General features: G+C 36.9%; 1 protein-coding gene across 1 annotated transcript; it reads right to left on the bottom strand.

The window, feature by feature from the left end:
• Window positions 1–710: 710 nt before the first annotated feature.
• LOC127941572 (one cut domain family member 2) lies at window positions 711–24,569 on the bottom strand. Its single transcript, XM_052536778.1, has 3 exons — window positions 24,477–24,569; window positions 20,353–21,813; window positions 711–6,587 (listed from the first exon to the last, which is right to left on the bottom strand). Exons 2-3 carry the CDS (start codon window positions 21,428–21,430, stop codon window positions 6,316–6,318), a joined length of 1,350 nt encoding a protein of 449 aa, XP_052392738.1. The 5' UTR covers window positions 21,431–21,813; window positions 24,477–24,569; the 3' UTR covers window positions 711–6,315.
• Window positions 24,570–24,827: the final 258 nt, after the last annotated feature.

Genomic DNA, 24,827 nt, shown 5'->3' with positions numbered 1-24,827 from the left:
GATTCGCGAACCCGCTCCGAACTCTCGAAATGATTAAAATGATTCGCGATCCACATACTGACTCAAATGATTCGCGAACCCGCTTTGAACTCCCGAACTGACTCAAATGATTCGCGAACCCGCTTTGAACTCCCGAACTGACTCAAATGATTCGCGAACCCGCTTTGAACTCCCGAACTGATTCAAATGATTCGTGATCCCGTATCGAACTCGCAAAGTGACTCAAATGATTCACGAACCCGCTTTGAACTCCCTAACTGACTCAAATGATTCGGGAACCCGCTCCGAACTCCCGAACTGATTCAAATGATTCGCGAACCCGCTCCGAACTCTCGAAATGATTAAAATGATTCGCGATCCACAAACTGACTCAAATGATTCGCGAACCCGCTTTGAACTCCCGAACTGACTCAAATGATTCACAATCTGAAGTTCCCATCCAAATCAAATGACACCACCAGCGCTTCTATTGGCTTAGTTCTCTAATTTCATAACATTTACTGATTTTAAGGTAAGAAAAGTATCTTGTTAACAAATAAAATATCAATATTTCCATTCCGAACTGCTTTCCACATCGAAACATCCACGATTCTGGACATTTCATCATTATAAATAAGACTAAAGTTGTAAAATTTGAAACCATGCAAATTTTACATTTACATCATAAGACAGGATTTATTGTTGTGATTGATTGACAAATAGTTCGGGAATAAAATCACTTGTTCTCTTTATTTATGGTCAAACATTTTGTGGAAGAACATGAACTTTGAATGTTTCAAAGACTTTGATCATGAATGCAAAACAAAAATTTTATAAATTTTCCTTCTTGATTTCCATCAATCCATTTTTACATGAACATGATTTAAAAACCAACAAATGAACAAAACGATGAAACCGAAAAAGAAAATAATCCATTTCCAATCCATTTTCAGTTTGAATAAAAAAAAGCAGATCTTGGGAATACACTCCATAATAGATGCGTTTAACTCAGTTCTCAAAGTGTTTTCACATTAGCAGTAGATTGTCTGGTACATTTCAACTCTATCAGAGGACTTTCCATGTTTAGTTGTTGTATTATTGGACAGGATTGGTGTTGCAGATGCATCTAGAGCAGAATGATTCAATAAAAGTCCAATTTGGGAGTGAAATTTGAGTGGTGTTCAACACAGCTGTTTGTGAGAATGGGAGATCCAAACTCAAAAGCTATTGACAATGCATTGCACGCTAGCTAGAACCGTAATGATACTCGTGCATAAATCAAGGCTATGGCATTGAATGATGGCTACAATGCTACATTTTCACGTGAAGAATAAAAGGAGTAAATGCATGATGTAAAATGAAATTGAAGTGGTACAATCCATTGGAAAATGTAAACTCGAGGCTCATTCTAGCAACCAACCATTCCTGATCCAAAAATAATATCTTTGTTGAGAATATGAGCCACCCTTCACAAAAATGGAAAAGAAAAAACTTTAAAACTTGCACCACAATACATTTGTGAGCGCTGTCACATTAACAAGAGACAAAAAGACAAGCATTTTCTTTTTTTTTGGTATATAAGCGAACCTCAGCTATTACAAAAAGATCACAACTTAAGATGCATAAAGCTCTTTTTCTTGGTTTGTCAAGTCACAGTTACTAAAAAATAAGAGTGAGCGAATAATTTAATACATATGCTATAATAACAATACCCTAACACTATCTTCTATGAGGTATATCCGAGAAAAATTTGGTAAGAAAAGCACGGTCTGCGCCCTCGACATGAAGTTTCTTTTTTTCTTATTTAAAGCTTTGCAACCATTCAAAAGAAGGAAAAGGGAAAGTTTAGAAAGCCTTTGTTCTTTGCAGTATTGCATTGCAAAGCACCATAAAAACTGCGTCTCGCAGGATTTTCCTGTCGCTGAGGTACTCACAGAAAAAGAAACAGAGGTCAAACTTCGCTTTGGTTTAAGCAAGGCACTCATCCAACAATATCTCACACTTTGCAGTAAAAGCGGTCTCTACGTCTTTGTCGGGGTTGAGGGACATTACTTGGGATGGAGTAGACCCTTCGGTCTGTTATGAGATGATTCGATTTGCTCTTTGGTTTTAGAGTTCGTCGTGCACAGAAACACCAACGCTGTTACAAGCAAATTTGGAGTGAAAGTTGTTTTTCTTTAATGTTACATTTCCGCTGTAAAGCGCTTCTGAAGTGGCTTTTAAGTGTCTTTACATCGACTGTTTAATACTACTTAGAACTGGCAATACTAGGGGCTGATGTGGCTTCATTTAGTCTGGCTTTAATGCAGCATTGCTGAATTACTGAGCTTGCATAAAGCAGCCTTAACCTTGATGTGCAAAGATGCCTTAAGTTTAGGGAGTTGGAAATTCCTATTAAATGCATATGACAAAAATGCATTTATGCGGGATCAAAGTATGTGGCATAGATATTAAAGCAAAGTGTGTGCATCGTTCAGCATTTTGAGTTAAGCCTGCTCTAAGCCTGCTTAAAATTTAGTGTAAAGATGCAATGCTGCATAAATGCCAGACTAAATTATGCCTGAGCCACTTTAGCCCCTAGTATTACAGTATAGAGCTGTAATTTCTGTGCAAAAGCATTTATGCCGCCTCTGAGCAGCATTGGGTAAAGACACTTCAATGCCACTTCAGAGGCGCTTCTGTGCCACCTTTGCAGTGTAAATTTGAGCTTGGTGCGTGAATCATCCTGCAGAGTTAAGCCTGTTCTAAACCTGCTTAAAATTTAGTGTAAAGATGCAATGATGCATAAAAGCCAGACGAAATTATGCATGTTCTGATTCACCTTAATCCCCCCCAGTATTACAGTATAGAGTTGCAATTGCTGTATAAATGCATTTATTAATGCCACTTTTGCAGTTTAAATTTGACTGGAACAAGCCATCAATAAGGTGAATATTTCCATGCATTTCAATGTGCGTTTTATTAAAGATAATGTTGATGTTTCTGTTGATGTTTCTCTTTTTGCATCAAGGTCTTTTAGAATCTGACCGGTAAGAGACCATAAGAAATGCACAGCACTAAAATCTACAGCTCGACACGAGTCTCATCCGCTCCATTGCACTTATTTTTCCAAAGAGAGGAGGAGCTCGTGTCTGAAAGAGGAAGAAGAGGAAAAAGAGAGAGTGGTGTTATCAAAATATCCAAAGCATGGCGTCAAGCGCAGACCGTACTCGAGAAAAAGAAATCTTTGGTATCTTTGGTTTCATCAACACGGTTAAAATTACAAATGGAAAACTCAGTGAGGTAGCCTCTGTGGTTCTCACTATAGAGATAGAAAGACTTTTATACACACACACACACACAAGTCCGTCTTGGAAGCAGCTTTTTCTAGTTTTTAAGGGATTCCTCTACGTCCTTCTACGAGTGAAGCAATGAATGAACGTCTTCTCAGCATCCGTGGGATTTATCTTTGGTGAGTCCTGCATCTGAATCGTCCTTCAACAGAACTGTGTAATTGCTCACAAACGGCCAGTCAGAAAGATTGTTTTTTTACTTTTTAAATTAAAGCTAACAAATAAATTAAGAGAAGCACTTCATCTTTGATGCAATAGCAGTCTTAAATAATCAATCAAGTCTAATCTAATAAAATTAAAGAATTCAGGGGAAAAAAACAATAACCTATGCATACCAGTCATAATAAATACGTCTGATGCAAACAAAGTAAATGTAGACTTTGGCAAGCTGTTCAGGATAAAAGGCCATTTAAATTAAGTTCAATCATTACAAATATAAATTACATAAATAAATCACATATTGCAAAACCTGGGTTAGACATTGAAGAGGCATTGGCAAAATATAAGTACTTAGACAATCAAAGGAAAGCTCTTTGGCTCGTGTTGCTAAAAACCTGACTGTTGTGAAGAGCGGATGGAGCTCCAACCAAGAGGCGTTGGAGAATCTTTGGACTAGAAGCTTTTAAAGAGAGAAACCTTAAAGATAAAGCTATATGACCTTCAGTCTGCAGTTTCCTCTTTACAGATGAGATTACATTAGTGTTTTTGGCAGATTATTGGCTTTTTAGATGATGGAACCGGCCGCAGCGGTGCTTCAACAGCTCTCTCAAACACAGGACTCGGAGGTCAATGCTTGGAAACAAGCGTGCATATGTTGGGAAATGATGGATGGATGATGTTTGAATTGGTGGAAGTGGGTTGTCGGTGGACTACGATGGGATATGAGCTCAAAACTACAAGATGATGAGTGGTCCAGCTTGGGAAAATGGGAAAGAGTGAGGTTGCATGTGCTTAAAGGCGTTTATCTTTGGTATGCCCATCAGGCTGAGTTACACCTTTAGTTTTAGCTGCAAAATGGATTAAAAAACCAAACGCTGACCCCTATTCGTCCCGTGATGGAGAGAAGCACCGCTGCGAGCCCTTCCTCGGGAAACTGAAGGGAACTGTGGAGGGAGTAACTCTTAAAATCTTTGGTATTGTAGCTGATGAGGTTTTTGCTGTTCTTTCCATTCTGGTTGAAAAAAACTGCATAGGCACACATGAAAGACAATCTTCGACTTGTGTTTTTGAGAGACGCATCATTCTCCATTCCCCTTCCGATCCCATTCTGCTTCCAATGTCTCCACCGATCCCAATCCAAGAAAGACGACGGCTTGGCGTTCCACTTTGTCGTCGTCACTTTTTCCTTTGAACAGTGTTCGTGTTAGGTGCAGAAAAAGTTTCTTTGGTGTCGATTTGTCAAATAAATACAAAAAGTCTTCAGTGTCCGTTTTGAGTGATCCAAGAGTAGCCCGGGAGAGAACTGCTTACCGGCTCTGTCCATCGGTAATAAATGCAGACAAGAGATGAGTGAATAAAAGAGCGAGAGTGTGGAGCTAAAACTACGAGGAGGCATGCACACTTTGGGAAAACTAAACTGGCAGACATTGGTGTGGAGATTTTCCTCTTAAACTCTTTGTAAAGGCCCTGATCACCATTGCCAGTTCACTTGTGATTGGTTTTTCAATGCATAATATAATTACAGTCGTGAGATTGTAATTACAGTGTTGAGATGCTCGTGAGATGCATGTTCTTCGGTCACATCATCCTGAGTTGTTTCTGAACCATTGAAGAACAATCGCTGTGGTCCAGCCCCTGTTCTTTTGCAAATTGAATGTGCTTCAGGATTGTGCTCACAAACCCAGCTAATGTGTCCTGCATGTGTGTTGTGCTTTGTGCTTCTGTTCGGTCGCACATCAGTTTGCTGGAAAAACCCTGCTACGAAATGCCAACTTAAACCTGTGCCGTTATTTACGTGTTATGGATGAATCTCACGAAGAAGAACATGTGTCATTTTCATTATCATAATGCAAACAAAAAATAATTATATAATTACTATTTACTATTTTTATATAATTACTATTTTAATTTAATTTAATTTAATTTAATTTAATTTAATTTAATTTAATTTAATTTAAATTTACTATAATGAAAATTACTATATTACAGTAACAACATTAGGGGCAATAATCGACAATGGGGTTTTCTGGGAATTATTATTATTACTATTATTATTTAAAAAGCCTGAATGCAAAAATTAATTTTCTTCCTCATCTTTTTATTTTTTTTTGGTTTGTTTGTTTTTCAGAAATATAAATTTTTTTTTAAATGAGGATACGTTTGAAAAGCAAAATTAATTGAGATATTAAGTCTTGTTTTTTGAAGAATTTATCAAAATCAAGCGATTTTTGTGTAGAATAATATATAATAATTATATATTAATATAATATATTTCTATATTTTATATATATATATATATATGCAATTTTTCCTTCTTTGAATTAAGTTTATTTTTCTGCCACCGTTGGCTTTTTTTCCTTTTTCTTGTTTTAAGCAAAACTCACTTCATTTTGATTGATTTTTCAGAAAATATCTTAACTGTTTTTTGTTGTTTTTTTTTTTGTTTCTCAAGCAAATGTATATTATTTGTACTCAAAAACAAGACAAAAAATATTCTATTAGCAGAATATTAAATATTGCAATAAATGTGACCTGGACTTGTTTTTGTGAGATTCATTCTTATAACTTAAACTATCTCCACACACACACACACTTCAGGAAATGAAATTCAAAGCTAATATCGAGTGTATGTAGATGTGAAATGCAGATGCTTTGGGTTTCTCTTCAGTTCAAAGCCAAATGTAAAGTTAAGCATGTTTTTGATTGGTTTTAATCATTCATTGGTGTCAGTTGCTTGGACTGGAGCAGAGAAAGCAGTGTTTTTCCTGATGTCTGGACGACTCGAGCCGGTAAGCAGCTTCTCTCGTCTCGTTGCCCTTCTCTCGTGATTCTCTCCTCTCGGGGATCACGCTTCGGTACAAGTGCTGGAGGTCGGACTCCCCTCGTCCAGCCATTTGTCCAGGCTGCGTCTGCGGGCGTTCATGAAGAAGTTGCTGACAGTGGTCAGTTCCAGACCCAGCTGCTGCGAGATGGTCAGCTGTATCTCTTTGGACGGACGCTTGTTCTCCTTAAAGATGGCCAGAAGTGTTCGCCGCTGCAGGTCTGTGAAAACCAGCCGCGACTTCTTTGGTGTACTGCTCCTGTCTTTGCTTGGGTCTTGCTCTTTTCTTTTGCACGCTTCGGGGGTTTCGTTTGTTAGAAAGGACACAGAAAAGAAAGAGAAGAAACACGTTAGAATCAATCACATGTACATTCATGCATTTACCAAACACTTACATTTAATGCTTTGAGCTTTAATGCACCACCTACAATTAGATAATTAACTGGATTAAAATGCAATGCAATGCAATAAAATACAAACGATTAATTAAGATCTCTTTAGCTAAACCACTAAAATGCATTTTTTCTTTTTTCTTACACAAAACTGAATTAAAATGCAAAACAACATCATAAATATAACTGATTTCTGAGATAATAAATGCATGCGACTCACATGATTAAACATGCAAATGAGATCACGAAATCATTTGCATATTACTGATAGAATCAGTTTCTTATTGCATACGGTTTCTCATGCAATTTCTAAAAAGTAATAGACAGCATATAGTGCACAATAATTGTAGAGTAAGTGCTCTGCTAGTATTTCACTCCAGACACAGACACAAACTGTCTAGCAATTAAAACATGACTTACTGCATGTGCAGCATCACGCTCTACAATGCAATGCTATAATTGATGGTGGTTTGTAATTTTGCAGAACACTTTATATATAACTAAGGAAGCCAATCAATTGCATTGCTTACAGTACATCTGTAGGATATATTTCATCATGGCCTCGGGCAGAATCTCTTATTAATGTGTATGAACGTGTTTCTGTGGCTTTAATGATTGTGGATTTTGCTGAGCTGTGTGTGAGTTTGTTGCTGATCTCGGAAAACTCTGCTAAAGCTGAAACACATCACATAGATTTCATGCAAAACGCATCGAGAAGACTAGACAACTATGAGGAAAAATCATAAATATAACAGCAGGTTTGTCTACAAATCATTCACCTTTAAAAAGACAAATAATTTTATCTGATTTGATTTGCATTCGATACATGAAAATTGTTGAAAATGTATAAATTATACTTTAGTCATAAGAAAATCTTCTATATTGATTATAAATGTTTCTATAAAAAGGGGAAATAAATAACCAACAGTAAGTAAAAGAATGGGACATTTAATGTAATTGCAATGAAAAACAGAACTCCCTGAATGATACATTATAATTTTAATAAATCTTTTTTAAACATTTTATTTTTGTATCAACTATGTGCATGAGTTTTGATACATCTTGTGTTGTTAAATAAATGCTTATTGCATTATTTTAATGTCAAGTGTGTTACCGTGATGGTTTTTATGTTTGTGGGCCTTCTATATTAATATTTACATAAACTAATTTCTCTTTACCACTCTTTATATTTTCTTTATTTTCTTTATATTATCTATATTTTGGTCTTTCTCTTTTATTATAAAAGGCACGAAACAGATTTTAGTACAAAATTTTAGTACATTTTTGTATTTAAATTTTTTAAATAAAAAATGTAGTTCAATCCAGAAAAGCTAAAATTTTGTAATATTTTTTTAATTTAATTATTTTAAATATATCTGTAAAAAATATATTTTTAAATAAGTTAAAAAAGTATATATATATATTTATAGGAAGAATGAACAGTATAAAAGCTTGCGCTATTTTATTATGTATTATATATAATTTTATCAATATTTTATCAATATTGTTTTTATAAAAATGTAATCGCTACTAAATGATTTTCATATCCATTTGTGTGTGTGTGTGTGTGTGTGTGAAGATCTGATTTGATTACTCCTCTGAATTAAGTATGCACAACTGAGCCTGGGCCAGATCAATAGAAATCAGGTTAAGAGCTCAACGGAGTACAAAACTATTATGTAAGAGGAAACGACGGTGTAAATAAAGCCAGACACACACCAGTGAGGTTTTACACAGTGTGTGTGTGCGTGTTTTCACTTCTGCTGCATTCACACCCTCATTACCAGACTTGCTTTCTCTTTCACACACACACACACACACACACACACAGACCCATTTGTCATAAATGAAGGTGTGAGCCGGCCAAGTGTAAAGAGTGTGAGAAAGCAGAGAAGAAGTTGCTGACCGCTGCGGACTGACGTCCCTATACGACAAAGCCCCTCTCACAGCACGCTTCAACTAAATATTTGATAAAGACAAATGCACAGCAATATTTCCACACTTTGCATGTATAATAGATGCAGAAACGCAGCAGGGATTGTTGAGGGATCTGAATCTCAGACATTTATCCTGAACTACGCTTAACCCATTAAAGTCCAGATTATTCCGAATGATTTCTACAAGCTTTCATACCGTTCCTTCATCATTCTCATTCTGAGAACCCAAATAATGTTATCAAAGACCAGACGATTCTCAACCAATGTTTTATTAATGTTCAGTCAAAGAACATTTGTGCAGAATTTTGAATGTTTCGTAAACATTCTGAAACAAGTAGCAATAATGTTAAAAAAACGTTATATGAATGTCCAACTAAAATGTTTAAGTAACGTTCTGTGAATATGGCTGAACTTAGTAAGTGACATTATTAAAGAACAAACAGAACATGTTCTCTGAATGTTCTTAAACACACAAGATGATAATACAACATACGATGAATGAATGCCGCGCTAAAATGTTGCAGAAAATTGTTTTAAACAAATGTTCAATTAATGTTAGATTAGATTAGATTGAACTTTAACATAAAATGCAAAAAATACAGTTAGACTAGATGCCACAAATCGCTTCTGACTAATTAATTTGTCATTCAGCATAATGTAATGATGAATTATTGTTGTTATCTGTTGCCTTGCAGCACATCAGGATCTAAACCATCACAGATGTATAACATAAGTATATCATTTTGAGTTTCTTCTATAGCAATCGTGCTTCCTTCACAGTCTTGTTGGAATCATTTCAGTCCAACACACACACACACACACACACACACACACACACACACACACACACAGCAGTAGATGGCAGTGTTCACACATCAGACTGGAAGAAACACGAGCAGTGTGCACCATTCCTCTCCAAGCCTCCATTACTGAGGCTCCTCGATCAAACCCCGAGCTGTCTAACACACAAAGTGCACAAACTACAGTCTGTGTGCTTGTTTTAAGCTCTGAGGTTTGACTAAAAGTACATTATTTAGCTGCAGGGTCTTGGTCTTTAGCATTTTCAAAAGGGGTGCCATCATTTCTGCTGCTTCAATGCCACTACTGGGCCCAAATGCATGAAAATAGCAGGATTAACAGAATAATGCATGTTTTTTCTCATATCTGGAAAGTAAATTCAGATTAAAATGCTGGAATTGGAATTCATAATTTGAAACAATCCTAACTGGGATCAATAAGAATCCTGTAAGAATATACAATCCTGCTGGATAAACTGAACCCTTATTCTTGAGTAAAATCCTGTTTAGGATCCTTTAAGACAATGATACAAGATGCTATTAGCACTCAAATGATTCTTACTAATTAATATAGGATTTCTATCCTTTAGGATTGGATTCGAATGAAAAAATCCATCATCATGCCTTTTATTCGATTAGCATCCCAAAAGATGCACTCTTTTACTTTTTAGAAATTCATGAATCATTCGTCAAATGCTAGAACATTTGTTGAAAATTATCTGGTTTTTAATGATGGCCTCAAATGTTAATTTATACATTGTTCATGAAACGTTTTAGTTGAACGTTCCACTAGCATTTTTTAAATGTATCATTGTTTCAGAACGTTCAGAAGAACATTCAAAAGTAACATTTCCATCATGTTTGCACAATGATAAAATGGAACATTCGCATAATAAAGAAATAAACTTTAAAAGAGTTGTTTTGAATGTTTAGAGAAATGTAAAAAAAAAAAAGTTCATATAATTATGTATAATAGGAATAACTGTCTCAAAATCTTTGCACAAAAACATTATTTATAGAACGAACGTTTTTTAAACATTTTTGTTGGATGTTCAACTAATCTTTTTTTAAATGTAACTACTTGTTTCAGGATGTTTAGAGAAACATTCAAAAGTAACGTTTTCGTAATTTTTAGAATAATACAATGGAACGCTCCGAGAACATTTTCCGAAAACAGAAATAATGTTTCATAACATTAGCATAGCATTCTTAGAACACATTTGTTGTTAGCTGGGTCAGTTGTGTTTGTTGTGCACAAGGCAGCTGTACTTTCTCTTTGTGTTCTCTCTAGGAAAATAAAGGATCAATGTTTACTTCCTAAACCCAGCTCTCTTTACGAGGCCTTGATGGCTTTCTGTTCAGTGCTGCTCTGGATAAAAGCTCCAGACTGCTGCTTTTGTGGAGCAGTGAATTTCCCCGTCATCATTTGGTATTCTGCTTACTGCTTACACACACACACACACACACAGAGAGAGAGAGAGACAATCTCAGCCGTCAATGGGTGTCCACGCAACACTGACTCCATCAGGACAGGCTCTCATGGCGCTTTACAGTGCAATTAAAAAAGCAATTATATTATTCAAAGGGATTTACCATTTCCACGGGAGAGGGGTGTCAACTTTGGGCTTTTCTTAAAGGGGTAGAGTTCAATCAATCCGATCAATACCTCAGGATTCCCTGGCCTTTCATCCAATGGGTAAGAGCTGCTCTCACACTGCTGGTTTATCTTTCCTCGTTGGCAAATGTAAATCAATGTGTGTGAGAGGAAATGTCCAATGGAACGGTCCTAACTGGGTTGCCCTCAAAGACCCGGCCGTATGAGATCGATCAGTTCTTGCCTGTATTGTGTATCAGCTTACACCTTCAGTTATTAATGAGGAACCCGAAGACCAGCCTATATACTGAATTCAATCAGATGTACTGGAATTTTATTTCTAAGTACAAAAGTTCCTAAAGGAATTGTACAGATTGTTAATGGAATCATTTGGAAACAATACCACATAAATCAAATTAAAATCTATAAAAAATGTAATGTTGTTTTTTAAATTGCACTGGATGAAAGAAAAGTGTAATCTCTGTTTGTTGTGAAGATGCATGGAAATGTACAAACAACAACAGAAGTAATACATAAACTAAAAATAAAATTGCTAATGGAATGTGGATCACATGGAAGCAATGCTAAAAAAAAAAAAAAAAACTTGAGGTGAGATGGTTTGTGTGATCTTAAAAATGCAAGAAAATCCATACTGAGAATTAATGATGGTTTGAGTTCAGATGTCTATAGAGAGATTTACACAAAACGGGTGGATTGAAACTCTTATTTTACAATATTAACACCAAATGTATTGACTTTGGTACACAGCATTCAGGGTTATTATAGCTAACTGAAACTAAAACTATTAAAACATTTAATATAATAAATATAATAAACATTCATTGAAATAAAATAAAACATAAAAACTTAAACCTATTTTATTGCAACAAGTTTCCAAAAACACTTAAAAGGCAAAAACACAAGAAAATTACTAAAACATTAAGTAAAATTCAAATGAAAACAACAAATATAAAGATGAAATCTTTTATTCTAAATATTAATAAAAATGATAATAGTATCTCAAAATACTAAAATAACACTGATATGATATATTGATATATAAATCTGATATATACATATACTGATATATAAATATGATATATATAAATATATATATATATATATATATACAATATACATCAATTAATCAGCTTGGTGAATATCACTCTATCACTAATTATCAAGTAAATGTTTGCTCTGAAATTAGTAAATGCAAATTTCCAAAACTAGTTTAAATTAAAATGACTCAACTTTTGTTAAAAGCTAAAGCACTTGTAATGAATTCAAGTTCACAAAATCTTGATATTTCTAGTCACATGCATCTGACTGTCATCAGATTTGCATGAGGGAGAAAAAGAGAGCGATACGGTACAGAGAAAGAGAAAGAAGGAGAGCGAGGGGGGAGGTGGGTGACATCAGATCAATATTTCGCCACAAAACACGATCAGTAATGATGTTTTCACTTGTTCGCTGAAACCTACCCATAACATATGAGAGAAAATCACTCTTTTTTTTAAATTCGGCTAGTGTTTCATGATACTGTTGTGTGATCTCTCTTGTGCGAATGCCAAGATGCTCAAATGCTTCCGATCTCAATATCAACCATTTCCTAAGCATACGCTCTTCTGGAAGTGGCCAGTGTGTGTGTGTGTGTGTGTGTGTGTGTGTGTGTGTGTGTGTGTTAGAGCGAGAGGACTTGCTAAATGCATTATGCTGTAGTCTTGCACTTAGCTGTGTCATTCTGTGCATGTGCGGATATCCTTTATATGAAGGCCGGACACCTCGCCGAGAGGTGGAGGAGGGGAAGAGAAACTGAGAGAGAGACAGTGGATCATCTCGCTTTGGCCAGAACTAAATACAGTAAACCCAAAATCATTTCTTCAGATGCATCACAATCATAAAGATATCAAATATATGCATGTATGAAATAATAAAGGGATCTGGTCTCCATTAAATATCTTTTAATAAACTAGTGTTTTGCTGATTTTATCACTATTGTTTTATGATTTCAGACCTTGCTGTTAAGTATTTGGTTTGTAAAGTGTATTTGTGCATCTTTCTTAACAAATAAACAACACTTGCTGTTATATTTTGATATCTAATGCAATGACATACAGACAATTTTAAGGGTAAACATTCTGAACAAATGGATAAAACTGTTTTAAATTAAAGGTTTTTATATAAAATATAAAATTTAAATATAAAAATTGTAATTAAAATTGCACTAATTTGCAAGTAATTCCAGAAAATAAATCTGAACACTGGAAAAAGCCAGGTTCAAGATTATTGTAAGATTTTGTTGACATATTAGAGTTAAAGGTTTTTATAGAGAGGATTTTGGATATCTCTTTTTATTGCTCCAAAAATTGGAAAATACTGTCAACAGTCAAAATACATTTTTGCCATGGTTTGATTAATAAAATGTTATATAAATCAGCATGAATGAAATATGAACAAACCCATCAGTAAAATCCTTCAGAATATAGAGAGGAATAAATCTCTAAGTTTTGGTGTATGTTAGTGCTGCTGAAGTGGAGAAAGAAACTCGTGTAATTTAAAGATATGCATTTTAACCATGTTTTTTGATATAAAAGGTTATTTAAATCAGGGTGAATGAAATATGAACAAACCCCTTGGTAAAATCCTTCAGAATATAGAGAGGAATATAACAGTAAGTTTTGGTGTATGTTAGTGCAGCTGAAGTGGAGATAGAAACTCATGTCTTTTAAAGATATGCATTTTAACCATGTTTTACGATATAAATGTTTATATAAATCAGGGTGAATGAAATATGAACAAACCCTTTGGTAAAATCCTTCAGGATATAGAGAAGAATAAATCTCTAAGTTTTGGTGTATGTTAGTGATGCTGAAGTGGAGAAATAAACTAGTGTAATTTAAAGATATGCATTTTAACCATGTTTTTCGATATAAAAGGTTATATAAATCAGGGTGAATGAAATATGAACAAACCCCTTGGTAAAATCCTTCAGGATATAGAGAGGAATAAATCTCTAAGTTTTGGTGTATGTTAGTGCTGCTGAAGTGGAAAAAGAAACTCAAGGCTTTTAAAAGATATGCATTTTAACCATGTTTTTCGATATAAAATGTTATATAAATCAGCATGAATGAAATATGAACAAACCCATCAGTAAAATCCTTCAGAATATAGAGAGGAATAAATCTCTAAGTTTGGGTGTATGTTAGTGCTGCTGAAGTGGAGAAAGAAACTCGTGTAATTTAAAGATATGCATTTTAACCATGTTTTTTGATATAAAAGGTTATATAAATCAGGGTGAATGAAATATGAACAAACCCCTTGGTAAAATCCTTCAGAATATAGAGAGGAATATAACTGTAAGTTTTGGTGTATGTTAGTGCAGCTGAAGTGGAGATAGAAACTCATGTCTTTTAAAGATATGCATTTTAACCATGTTTTACGATATAATTTTTTATATAAATCAGGGTGAATGAAATATGAACAAACCCTTTGGTAAAATCCTTCAGGATATAGAGAAGAATAAATCTCTAAGTTTTGGTGTATGTTAGTGATGCTGAAGTGGAGAAAGAAACTCAAGGCTTTTAAAAGATATGCATTTTAACCATGTTTTTCGATATAAAAGGTTATATAAATCGGGGCAAATGAAATATGAACAATGAACCCATCAGTAAAATCCTTCAGAATACAGAAAGGAATAAAACTGTAAGTTTGGGTGTATCTAAGTACTGCTGAAGTGGAGAATAAAACTTTAAATATATGCATTGAAATTAAAATCGACAGACACAAATAGACGAAGAGTAATAAAATTAACACTTAAATGTGTTTCTTAGATGTTTTCTTTCCACTGTCTGAAAGAAGATGTTTTATGGAAGCAAAACAGCCCAAAATCTAAAAAATGACTAGTACATGGAAACACAAAACAAAAAACAATGGTTCTGCATTTAGCGTCTTTAAGTGAGACTCAAGTGTCCAGATACTTTTCGAGTCATTGTATCTCTTGATCTCCATGAGGAACAGAACAAATGTTCTATGATCAAGTGAATAAAAGGTCAGAGTTCATCTAGGACTGAAATGATGACATCAGTGGTTCAAAGGTTTGTTACCAGACAGAAACATCAGCACACTGATAGAGCCAATCAGAACGCTCACAAACGATGTGTTGAAACAATGTTGATGAGGAAACACTAGTCAACAACATCAGCCAACGATCCAATCAGCTTCACAAACACACCGAATGCTTACAAAGGCACAAAAGTGCCACAGATAAATAAGCAACACTGATTACTTAGGTATCTTTGTTCATGTCATATCTTTGTTTGGCAAACCTATCTTAAGAGTACACAAATCCTGATTGCATCACATCCTAAAATGAAGATTCTGTCATTATTTATACAACCTTGATGCCAATCCAAACCCATAAGACTATTAAGTCCTTAAAACATATTCATGCAACTCTTTTCCAAACAAAAAGACATTTACGGTCTCTGTTTTACAACTTCAATACCACGGCTTTCTGGAGCTTGACAGATATGACTATGAACTATTGTAAGCAAAAGAGTTGCATAAAGATTCACGATGTCTCCTGGCATTATAAGGAAAATATTCCTGAAGTTTAGGAACGGTTCTATTACAAAGGAATGCAATGCAATGATCTGCCCAAAATAAATGAAATGCATAAAATAATAGCAAATGGGTTTGTAATGACATGTAGGTGAATATATTATGGCAAAAAAAGTATGTGTTTTATTACGTAAGCTCTTATCAGCTTCTGTCCTCTAGAAAAGCAAACATGAACCTTTCTCTTTCCTCATAGCTGAAGTTAAAAGTTGCCTATACTTTCTGCAATGTAAGAGACATGAAGAATAAACTTTTTACATGGTTTACATGGAATACATTTTTATGCTGCACACACAAGGCAATTAATATCATTCATTCATCTGTGGATGACTAACATGAAACCAAACAGACCAGACTACTGGAACGCAAGTATTAAACCCACATTAAAAGAAAATCTGTCAGACCAATGAATCATCACATACTCGCTCCAAAAAAACATGTTATCGCTTACTGTTTGCTTACTGACAGCAGCATCTCGGGCCGTTTTGTGGGGCTGAGAGACCAAAAACTTTGCCCTTTGCTCAGGCCAGTGCTGACAGCAATCCCAATCACAAGACATTTCAACCTGACACAAAGATAATCACATCACTTCACCTCAAAACTAAAAAACAACCTGCTGCTGCATGAACGCACACTTCAGAGTTATGTGCTAGAAGAGGCACATGAGCGTCAAATATCTGGGATTTAAACATGGAAATACAGCTTTAGGATTTTGAAAATGTAAAAACAAAGCAGTTCTGACATAAAATGAAGCATTTATTCAACATTTTATAAAAAAATATTGTGCTGGTAGCACTTGCAAGTGCAAATGTTAAATTAATATAGAATTTAGAAGCATTTTCAGACTTTTATCTCCAATGTAATATACATCAGCTGAATAGGATAGGACTGATTAAAACATGACTAAAGGAAATATGTGGATTTTACAATTGAAATATTTTTTCAAATGAGCAAAAGATGAGTGAAATAAATAAATTACAGATAATAAAAAAACACCAAACCATTGAGAATATTAATGTGTCTCTAGAATATATTCGTATTTGAAGTTTGAACTACATTTAAACATAGGCTATCCAATCCACCTAATTTAGATGATTTAATGTCTAGCATAATAAAGAATAATTGGTAACTATTTACAATTAGTTAATGCATGAACTAACAGTGTGAAACATTTATTAATCTTCGTGTTTTCCTTTTGTTTGTGTTATTTCACAGTGTGTTAACTAATTTTATAAGACATAAAAAGTGTTTTTAAATGTTTAAGTACTGTAGAAGTATTTTGCATTCTTAGTTCATAAATGAAACTTTACTGTAAGGGGTCACTACATAATCTTAACAATGTAACAGGCAATGCTGTTTTTCATAATATAATGCTAGGACATCTTCCATGAGATCGGAATAGACTGTGGAAAAACAGCTTGACCACAAAAACATGAGTGTCTGATAAATCATATTTCTGCCGGGATTATATCAATCTCCTGGCCCGTGTTACACACTTATTGGGTTGAGAAGAGAATATCATCTCTAAAAGGTCCCTCACATCACCACAAAGCCATTATAATTATCTGGAGCCATGAGATGCACGCTTTGCCTGGTCTTTGTGAAGGTCACTGTTTTAAAGCCAGCCTCCTCCACACAAAGCCAGAGTGATTCAACATCCTGCTAAAATAAAATGGAAAACATCTACGCTTGGTTATGCGTTGATTCCGCGTCTCATCTGGGTGGCTTCATCAGCTTTAATGATCCTTTTAAACAAGCACAGCTCAGAATAGCCCACCAGGAGTCTTTTTAGAGTCGGCTTGCTGGGAACGTTCTTCTAGCGTCAGCTTTACAGGAAAAAGTCCAGATCGGGTTCCAGATCAATGCGAACTGGTTGCACACATTTATGTTATTGTTGCCAGTATTAATGCCCTTTTAATCTTTAAGAGATTACCCACATCGATCCGCTGTCATTCAGCAACACATATGTGTTTGAGAAAGTGACATAACTCCCACAGATTACCGAACGACAGGATGAAAATAAACAGCAGAGCTGGCCTGGGATTTTGATCTCTTTTTCCTTTGAAAAGTGCAGAAGACAACACACTGATAACATGATGCCTGATTGGCCCAGCGTTAAAAATAAGCCAATCTTGCTGATATATAGCCTATATAATCTTCTGCTTTCATTTTTCATTCAAATCTTGAAGTCATTCATACATCTGATTACACAACCTAAATGTAACAGAATACACATAGATATTCTAACTGGTCACTAACCGATATATCGGTCAGACCAGGTCATTTGGAGCACTACAAAATAGCTCTTTTCAAGAGAATTTCATATTATGCAAGAAAAATGTGTTATTTCACAAGGATTTAAATCAGCATATACATCTGCATTGTCACTGAAATCATCATCGGTCATCCTGTTCACTAGATATCGGTATCACATTGGCCACTAAAAACCCATATCGGTCGACCGCTTCTGTAATATACAGTGCTGCCCAAATACATGACATTGAAAATTTAGGATTTTTTTCATGCAAATGTTGAAATTATTAATATTTTACAATGGTGCCCAAATGGCTCTGACCACACTGAATGTTTCGTAGTTTTCTCATGCAAACATGAAAACAAATCTAAATATACAGCAGCGTCCAAATATCTGAGAAAATTGGAATTCTTTTTTTTTATGCCAATGTTAAAATAAATACAAATATGCTTTGGTGTCCAAATGTCTAAGACCACAATTAAAATCTGCCATTTGTATATGCAAACCTGGAATTAAATAAAAACATGCAGTGGAGTCCAAATGTCCGAGACCACATTGTCAACATGGATTTTTTCATGCAAACATGAAAATAAATAGCTTTGGATGCTAAAAAATGCAAATGATGTCAAAACGAAGAAATATTTGAGTTGTTGCAATATTTCTAGGATCAAATGTCAGTACATGTGTGTCACTGATCATATGACTCGTGTACAGATGGTCAGATTTCCTAAAGATGCTCAAGAAGCTCTTTCATGATGGGGAACATGATCATCAGGCTTTGCTGCACCAAGACACTTATTCATTTTTCTTCCCAACTTTTAACTCAGATTGGATTTCTGTTAAAATACTTTGCAAAGAGACATTTTGTATTAAATGAAAAAAAAAATCCATGTGCTCTCAGACTTTCAGACACCAATGTTTATCTAAAGATATTTCATATATTCCCTGTCCTGCCCTGTCTGTCTTCATCAGGAAAATGAAATAGTCTTTGCAGAAGCCCAAATCAAGAGAGACGTCTCTTGCATTGGTTGGTGGTATTTATTTACAGGCCAGGACCCTGTGTTCCTCCAGACCTGCTCTTTTTCCATCTCCTCTGTCCTGACTCGTATAACAGCACTTGTCCCTTTTGATCATTTACTTAATAAAGTTGTTTGTCAGCGGCGGACGGCACAGGCCGAGGTTCGTCTCGATGGCTGATTGCCTGCGCCGTGTGACTGGAATGAGTCCCGGTCAGACGTCACGTTTGATTTGACTAAATTAACAGTGCAACGAAAGGCTTGTTTTCTCCTGTGACACCAGGCACCTGAACCACTATGTTTAAATAAGCCAATAAATCTGTATGTGTATACCTTCAAGTATACATTTACATGCATGAAATCCAAGCATGAAAACAAAACGTGAGCAATTCTCTCCGAGTCACACATTTCTGATGACACGATGTGCAACTCCTCTATTTTTTACTTCACTGTTTGTGTCTCTTTTGCATTCTTTCTCCAAAGCACGGAACAAAAGGCAGGTGCCGGGCTGCACATCTCTGCCTGTTTAACCCAAGACAAGGTGACGTTGGGTGCGTTGAGCTGAGGGTCACGCAGAGATTCCTATCAATAATTCATCGAGCCACTGCAGCCTCTGTTCTTCTTTACAATTCCCCTGCAGATCACATAATACCTTCCCCCCAACCCACAGCCATCTGTGAGACCAGAGCCCTGCAGGGAAACACCATTAAAGCGCCTACGCCAACATCACACAGCACAGTTCTGCTTAAAAATCACATTCTTGATGAAGTAATGCATTTGTTTGCTTGGCAAAACAATCACAGTGCATTTCATTATCTGAATGCATGACATTCAAGAATCGATGATGGCATGTTTTGATTAATATGCGTATGTTTTGGTGATTTAGCATCAGTTCTTTAAGCAAAAGATGCACAGCTTGTGTTTTCCTCAGCAGAAGTTAATGCACAGGCTCGCGCTGGTGTTGCACAATGCAGGAGGCATCAGAGCTGTCTATTATTTCAGTGAATAATTGTGCATCACCCTACAAATTAAAAATCGATACGGACTATGCTTCTATTTTAATGCACTGATTGAACGCTATTCAACACTGTCTCTGACACCTCAAAAGCCAAACTGCAAAATTAAAGTCTTGCTTTTTCTTCAGCCGAACAAAGGAAGAGGGGTCCTGCACCGCCCATCGCTAGAGGGGGCAACAAACCTGATGTAGAGGGGAATAACAGTCCAGTAATTACCAACACATCCCTATTCAGCACCTCTGAAAGCTTTGCTTTCACCGAGACCGAAGCTGCTCTTCAAAAGCATGCACTTGCACCATAAAGTGAATAAACAACAGGGGAAAAAAGCACAAAAAGTGGTTGTGCAAAATAGTGTTTCACCTGTAAAACGAATTAAAGAAATGTTCCCTAAGCCTAAACGGACACAGAAGATGTTCAAAAGCAGATACCTTGTCTTACCTGCAAGCCGAAGGGCCGACATCCTCTGGAACTCGGGCTCCTGTAACCACTTCCACATGCGGCGAAACGTCTCGCGCCCGGACTTGAGTTTACTCCAGGGTTTGGGGTTCCGCAGGAGGTCGGAGAGCGTGCCCTGCGAGCGGCACAACACCCGCTGCGCGAAGATGGCCTGCGGGATGCTGTAGCGCTTGAGCTCGGCCGTGATGCGCTGCGCCACTTCCCTGGTGTTGATCTCTTCCAGCTGCCCGGAGCCGGAGCCCGGCGCCCCGGTGGAGGAGGAGGAGGAGAGCGATCTGTCCCGGTTGGAAGCCAACACGGGCCCGTGGGACTGAGGGTGACCCGGATGCCCGTGCATCCCGTTGAGGTGCGGCATCATGCCCGCTGCGGGGCCACCGAGGCCTCTGGAGAGGTGCTGGTCCCCTCTGGTCAGCATGGCTGTGTGCGCGTCGAAGTTGGAGCTCAGCATCTTTTCGTGGCTGTAGTTGTGGAGCGTCTGCTGCGTGTTGTGGATGGAGCCCAAGCCGCTGCCCAGAGGGGACAAGCTCTGTCCCATCCCGCTCATGTCTTTGTGGTAGGGGCTGTAGAGGTTGTTCATGGCTGGTAGAGTCCTCTCGTCCCGCATGAGGGTGAAGCTGCCGCTCACGTTCCCGGAGAGACGCTGGTGATGGTGATGATGGTGGTGGAATTTGTCGGACACGGTGGAAATCGGCGGCAGCGGCTGTAGAGGGGTCAGCGTGGTGTAGGTGCCGCTCATCCCGGATGGGGAGGTGTCGCAGGGCATGCTCATGGCGTGATGGAGCGGCAGGGACAGCTCGGGACGGTACTCTCCTCCGCCGCCGCCGACGCCGTCCAGAATCGAAGCCATACTGGAGACCATCGCGGAGCGCGACGGCGCCACGGTCAGATCCTGGTGTATCCGCAAGGAAGCCCCCGGATTGCGGTTGTGATGGGGGCTGTGGCCGCTCATCAAGTCCTGCTCATGGCTTAAGCTGCCAATGTCCATTGTCATCTCCGGGTTCATGGCGTACACATCCAAATCCTTGGCCAGGCATCGATAGGCGTTATAGGCAGTCTTCATTCAGTCCATTGATTTACGTCCAGCTTTGTGCCAGGGATGGGTTTCTCTCCGTATTTGTTTTTACTTATTTTTCTCTCTCCTAAGGCCTCTCGGGTTTTTTCCCGCCTCCTTTAGAATGAATAAAAACACTGATCTCTATCAGACGGGCCAGTGCTGATTTCTCCCCATGTCCGAGCCCTCTACTCCTCCTGCGTCTTCTGTTTGGGCAGCTGGAGGTGCTCCGCGCGCACCCGACCCTGCTGAAAAGGGGCGGAGATTTCGCGTTGATTGACGCGCTGGCGGTCCAATCGCGTTCCTCGCGCGCGCGCCAGTGGCCAATCCCTGACGCTTCCACTCGGTCTCGCCAACTCTGCATCTGGAATCTCGCGTCAGATGCTCATCCTCTACAAAACAACACAGAAATATAATCACATGGACTGGTATATTCAAAATCCTGCAATTTAACTGTACAACCTCCAAAAAAGAACATATTTGTACCTTATTTACCCCTAAACACCACATCTTAATATATAAAGTGTACACATTTTGGAAAATGTAATGCAAAATAGAATCTATCTATCTATCTATCTATCTATCTATCTATCTATCTATCTATCTATCTATCTATCTATCTATCTATCTATCTATCTATCTATCTATCTATCAGTTTTCAACTGCACATATGCTTAAATATCAAACGTATGTTCGCGTCTTCTGCGAATCTAACACTTCTTCATTACATAGCCTACATTACATTAATATTTAAATGATTAATCATGCATGTTAATTTTTGGGGACTGTATATATAAATGCACACACCGTAAATACGAGCCGATCATTTTCTTGACTTATGTATTTGTAGTAAATTATTGCGAGGCTTCATTGTTTCCAAACACACATTTACACCGTGCAGTCTTCTAGACAAAAAAGCATACTTTTTAATTTAAGTATGCATGTTTGTTTTAAACCTCAAACCCTGTCCTCTCGCTAGAGTTTCTCTAAATCGATCAGTTCACATGCACAGTAACTTATTTCAGTGATTCAGAAGGAACAGGTTTCTCGAATGCCGGTTGCGGAGGATGCGCAGATGTTGCTTTTGTTTAAAGCGACTGTAATTAAGGACGAGCGACAGAAGTCCGAAAAGCGTGACCTATTTTTCTTTTGATCAGCTGTCAGAGGAGGAGCAGGGGGTGCAGGGGTCCAGTGACTGTCCCCGGCCTTTCAGATGCCAGAGATTGGAGGAAAAGTGTCTGTAAACCTGCCGAGATTCAGTGTCGGACACACACGAGCTTGATGTTCTGCTCTGCCTCGGCACACTCCATCTAACGCGAAGAATCACTGACTGAAAAACACCATTATTCATGTCAAAGAAAATCGATATTTGAAAGAGAGAAAGAGTAACAGAGAGAGTTCCAGCGTGGACTTTGTTTCCTTTTTAAACACATAATCTAAAGCCAAACCTCAGCTCACTTTACCAGCTTTAAACTCGAACCCAAATCAACCTACAGTCTTTAAAAAAAAAAAAAAAAAAAAGATTTTTATTATATTAGTTCCATTTAGAAAAGTTGTTATTTTTATTATATATTATTTAACAGTATTGTTTTGATGCTCATGCTTTTATGGAACTTTAAAACACATTTTTTTTTACATCTACATTAAATTCACCAAAGCGCGTGCACGAAAACAGAAAATATGCCTATTAAATGTTGTGTAAACTGTTTTCTAAGAAAGAAAGAAAAAGAGAGGGAACAAATCGCCACAACTTCTTGTGCGCCATTAATTTGATTAATAGAGAAAATATGATTCTTGAAATTGGAAAAAGTTTTAAATGACTTTTTACAGATGATGAACACATCATATATACTGGATAAACCCCAATTGATCAAATGTTAGCCTGTCAGTGTATAAGACAAAAAATTGAATTATGAACAAGCCCCTAATAAAAATAATAATAACTAAAAGATACTCTGGAGAACCGATTTTCCTACTTTAGGTTATTTAAAATACAAAACGATTTATTTCTGTAAATTCTGATCTGATGGTTTTTGATTGCAGTATCGAACTGATAAATAAATACTTTGATTAATGTTTGTGCATCACATAATAAAACACTCAAACTGAGAAAAAAGCATTCATTTAGGCTCGTCAGTGTAACAAAACGCGTTAGTTTCAGGGCAAACGTTCAGTTGTGATTAGATTAATTCATCTTGTGTTCATCTGAACGGATTAAGTGTGAATGAAACACACTTCAGTTTGTTATCATGATGCATAAGTTTGTGTTTCAGGCTCGGGCTTCTTCAGTGTGGCTCTGTCTTTCCTCCGACACGTTAAACGCGCTCGTTCCCTCACAAGACACGGCTGAGACGCCGCTTGTACGTGCGCGCGACCCGTTTATCCGCACCTGCGCTGCGCGTTACAGGCGCGTCGCGACGCAAATCACGTTCCAGAGAAACGTCCATGAGATCCGTCTGAATTAGCGTCCAGACATCTAAAACACTTTTTGGTTGTATTTTCTCACTTTTTACAGTCGTGAGATTTGTTTTCTGATATTCTCGATATTTTATGCATATAGTTAAAACGTGATTTACTTGAGTGAACAGCGTTAAAGAAACACGTGCAGCCTTTATTGAGTGATAAATGAGTTTTTTTATTTTTAGAGAAGCATGCATTATACATTATTTAACTCATTCTGTATTTTTTATTTTATTATCATTTTTTTGTTGTTGACAAAATAGTTATATCACTAAAACAATAACTGTTGTCAAACAAAAAATAAAATAAAAATAATAAAGTAGGCTAAATAAATAAATAAATACCTGCATAATTCTCTTTATTATTGACTGATTTTAACTGATTCACATTCAGCATTTCGTTCTCAAAGGACCATGGTTTCTTCTGATGAGCATGTTCACAATTATCAAAAACAGCTGAAAACCTACACCTGAGATTACCGTGAAGACCAAATTCTGCTCTGATAAAGAGTTTAAAACACATCCCGACGTTAATATCTGATATATACAGTATCTAATCCTTCTTTAAGAACGGAGATTTCAGATTTAATACTCACATAGATTTCTGCTGGACTTTAAAGACGTGGATTTGAGCTGAGAGAAAGGTCACAGGAGATCAGGTGACCCGTGACATTTGACCTCTCAGAATAACCTGATCACAGCGATGTCAAGGAAGAGGAGCGAGATGCAATTAAATAATTTATTATGCATAATGGACTGAATAAAGATGACATGTGCATCATATGTATTTAGTCCAGTTTGGTCATATATGTTAAACTGTGTGTGAAAGTGTGTGTGATCGTGCACAGAGGGTTTGAGTCTCTCTGATAATCATATTGATTGTTTCAAGTGTTCAGGGTTAATTAATAACTGTTCTTGAACAGGAAGTGCTGTAATGATTGTGTTTT

Source organism: Carassius gibelio, chromosome A21 (genome assembly GCF_023724105.1).
Source record: "Carassius gibelio isolate Cgi1373 ecotype wild population from Czech Republic chromosome A21, carGib1.2-hapl.c, whole genome shotgun sequence".
NCBI classification, from domain to species: domain Eukaryota; kingdom Metazoa; phylum Chordata; class Actinopteri; order Cypriniformes; family Cyprinidae; genus Carassius; species Carassius gibelio.
The sequence above is the reverse complement of the archived record's forward strand: the minus strand, read 5'-3'. Positions and strand labels throughout refer to the sequence as shown.